Source organism: Malurus melanocephalus, unplaced genomic scaffold (assembly GCF_030028575.1).
Source record: "Malurus melanocephalus ecotype Western Australia unplaced genomic scaffold, MMel_1.1 scaffold_1803, whole genome shotgun sequence".
Lineage (NCBI taxonomy): Eukaryota > Metazoa > Chordata > Aves > Passeriformes > Maluridae > Malurus > Malurus melanocephalus.
In genome coordinates this window covers 6296-9677 of record NW_026625035.1, presented here as the reverse complement: position 1 = coordinate 9677, position 3382 = coordinate 6296, and the positions used below count along the sequence as shown (strand labels likewise).

General features: G+C 63.0%; 2 protein-coding genes across 2 annotated transcripts in view; one reads left to right on the top strand and one right to left on the bottom strand.

Moving 5' to 3' along the window:
• SHARPIN (SHANK associated RH domain interactor) overlaps positions 1 to 1298 on the bottom strand; it is a 7520-nt gene extending 6222 nt beyond the window's left edge. Inside the window, exon 1 of the mRNA XM_057388333.1 lies at positions 777 to 1298. Coding sequence (XP_057244316.1) covers positions 777 to 983 — 207 coding nt within the window. The 5' untranslated portion in view covers positions 984 to 1298. The remainder of the gene's footprint in view (positions 1 to 776) is intronic.
• Positions 1299 to 1363: 65 nt separating this feature from the next.
• The window catches only part of LOC130587358 (repressor of RNA polymerase III transcription MAF1 homolog), an 8314-nt gene continuing 6295 nt past the window's right edge, over positions 1364 to 3382 (top strand). Inside the window, exons 1-2 of the mRNA XM_057388332.1 lie at positions 1364 to 1632; positions 2313 to 2501. Coding sequence (XP_057244315.1) covers positions 2416 to 2501 — 86 coding nt within the window. The 5' untranslated portion in view covers positions 1364 to 1632; positions 2313 to 2415. The remainder of the gene's footprint in view (positions 1633 to 2312; positions 2502 to 3382) is intronic.

Here is a 3382-nt window from a genome sequence, read left to right as displayed (position 1 = left end):
GGTGCCCTGGTCACTCTTAGTGTCCCTGGTCACTCTTGGGGTGCTCTGGTCACCCTTTGTGACATCTTTGAGGTGCCCTGGTCACTCTTGGGGGTCAACTTTGGGGTGCCGTGGTCACCCTTTGGGTGCCCCTGATCACCCCTGGATCACCCTTGCGGTGCCCTGGTCACTCTTGGGGTGCTTTGGTCACCTTTGGGGTGCTCTGGTCACTCTTGGGACATCTTTGGGGTGCCGTGGTCACCCCTGGGTTACCCTGATCACCCCTGGAGCACCCTTTGGGGTGTCCTGGTCACCTTTGGGGTGCCCTGGTCACTCTTGGGGGTTCCTGGTCACTCTCAGGACATCTTTGGGATGCTCTCCCACACCACCCTCAGGGTGCCATGGTTATTTTTGGGGTGCCCCGGTTATTTTTGGGGTGCCCTGGCCACTTTTGAAGTGTTCTGCTCACTTTTTGGGGTATCCTGATCACCCCTGGGACATCTTTGGGATGTCCCGGTCACCTTTGGGTGCCCTCAGTCCCTGATGGAAATGTCCCTGAGGGTGGAGGGGACACGGGACAATCCCGTGGGATCCTTCCCGGGATTCCCCAGACACCGGGACACCCCCGAACCCTCCCGGCGGGACAATCCCGGGGGCTCGGGGACGAAACTCCCGCGCCCCGAATTTCACGGATTCGCCTCCGCAACCCCCGGGGGAAGCCCCGCCCCGCTTCCCCGACCCCCGAGGCGACCCCGCGGGCCCCTCCCCCGCCCCCTCCCCTTCCCCGCCCCTCTCACCGCGCCTCCCCCCGCCTCCGGCAGCCGCAGGCTCAGGCGGAAGCGGCGCCGGCCGTCGGCTGCCGGTTCCACGCTGAGCTGCAGGCGGAGCGCGGCGCCGGCGGCGGGCAGGAGGCGGCAGGGCGCGGCCAGCTCGGCTCGGGCCGCCATCAGCACCGTGGCGGGGGTGGGTGCCGGGCCCGGCCCGGGCGCTCCGGGCGCCGCCATGGCGGCCCCGCCACTTCCGGCCTCCCGCCTTCGCGGTCCCGTGGCGAACGGGGACCCCTCCGGGGGAGCGGCGGGAAACGCGGCCCCGAGCGCGGGAGTTCCGCGACAGGAGAGTTCCGCCTCTGGCCACGCCCATGGCCACGCCCCGGCGCCCGCCAGTGATTGACAGCCGCTCCCCCCGTCTTTGTCCACGCCAGCCAATCAGAGCGCCGAGCGCCCCCGCGGTGGGTGGGGCCGTGTGATCTGCGCTGACTGACGTCGCTCACAGCCAATGAAAGCTGATGGTGGCGGTGATTGACAGGTGTTCTCGCCAATGGGATCGCGGGCCGCGGGCGCCTCTCGGGCGGGGCGGCCGCGGGCGGGGTGTTGCCGCCGTTGTTGCCGTCCGGTGCCGCAGGAGAAGGTCGCCCGCTCACTCGCTCRCTCCGGGGGATTCCCAGCGTCCCGCTCAGCCGCACGCGCCGTCCCGAGCACTCGGGGACATGTCGAGGTGGGCGGAGGCCCGGTGTGCCGGCGCCAGACGGCGGACGGCGGCCGCGGCACACGCGCCCTCCTCGAGCTTTCTCCGAAGACTTCTCCCTTTACACGCGCCCCGAGCGTGAAGGCGCTGCCACRGCGAGAAGGCACCGATAAGGAGCAGGACGCGCCGGTAAGCCCGCTCGGCCCGCCGCCCCCTCTCCTGCGCGCCCAGGGGCCCCTCGGACTACAGCTCCCAGCGTGCCCCGCGCGGCTCAGGCGCGGCCCGGCACCGCGCGCCGCCGCGGGGCAGAATGGGAGCAGTGGTCCAGCAATGGCGGGGCTGGSCCGCCCGCGCGWGGCATGCYGGGAGTTGTAGTTCGCAGTGGGTCTCGCTGAGGCGCCGCGCGGGGCATTCCGGGAGCCGTAGTCCGGCGCGCGGGGCATGGCGGGATAGCACTTCTCGTGCTGCCGCCCGGAACTGGGGGAGGCGTTTCCGCGCCCTTTTTTTCTTCTTTTTTCTCTGCTTTTTTTCTCCTTTTTCTCTTCTTTCTCTATTCCCGCCTCTTCTTCCTCCTCCTCCCTTTCTGCTTCCCCCACTCGGCCTGTCATCATTTCCTCCTTTGCGGTGCTTGTACCACCTCCCCTTGAAGTTCCACTTTCTCTTCCTCCGCCTTTTCCCTTTCCTCCCCTCTTTCCATTTATGGTTTTTTTTTCCTTTTTCCCTTTCCTTTCTCTTTCTTTTTCTCCCACTCTCCCCATTTCAAGTTTCCCCCATCTCTGGAGGTGCCGGGGAGCCCCCAGGGTAGGAAAATCCCCTTTGGGCCCATCCCGGTGCCCCTCACATCCCCCCCATCCCGGGGTCTCTTGAAGCAGCTGCCGCACCGGGAGTTGCACCGGGAATTGCGCCGGGAATTTCCCTGGGAATCGTGCCGGGAATCGTGCCGGGAATCGTGCTGGGAATCGCCCCGGGAGGATGAAGCTGCTGGAAAACTCCAGTTTCGAAGCCATCAACTCCCAGCTGACGGTGGAGACGGGCGACGCCCACATCATCGGCAGGTGAGGGGAGAAAAAAAACAACGGGAAATCTGGGAATTCTGCCGCGGGAAAAGCTCCGGGATCCTGGAATCCACGAGTGCCGCCTGCACAGGGATGGGGAATCCCTCGGGAGGGGAACTCTGTTCTCCTGGGTCCATCCTTTCCAGGAGGAATTGTCCCAATTTCCAGGAAGAATTTTCCCAAATCCCCCCAGTATTTGCACCCCTTTTCCTGCTCAAAATCCTGGGTTTTATCTCATCWTTCTTATTCTGTTTTTTAGCACAAACTGACTTCATTTTCCATCTTTTCAGCTCAATGCTCATCATTTTTAATTAATCGCTCATGTGGGACTTAAAAATATTCCCAAAAGGTGGCTCCGTGGTTTTTTTTTTCCCCGTTGGTATTCTGTGCCCAGAGCTGAAGGTTTCTGTCCTAATCCCCGGGATAAGGAGCAGGGAATGGTCCCAGTCCGTTCCCAGGCTTAAGGGATCCTCAGGATTGGCTGGAGAAGGGGAGAATTTGGGGCTTTGCTTTTCGAGGATCCCCAATTCCAGGGAAAAGGACTTTGGAGCTGATTTAGGGATTTGTCTCTGTGTTTAATGGGATTTTGGAGGGGAGATCCAGCTGGAATCTCCCTGCAGCCTCTGCACCCCAGTTGCTCCCAGTTTGTCCCAGCAGCGTTTGGGATGTCCCAAAGTCTGTCCTGGAGCCGGGGATTCCTTTCTGGAGGCTTTGGAATTGTTCTCCTTTGGGAGGGGGTGGGAATTGAGGAATGTCAGAGATGGGCTTGAAAATTTGTGAGGGGCTGGGGGAGTTTGGGGGGGTTCCCTGGGGGTCCCTGGAATTCCGGAGGGGTTTGGGATGGGAAAGCCCCCCAGGATGATCCCATGGGCTGGGACAACTCC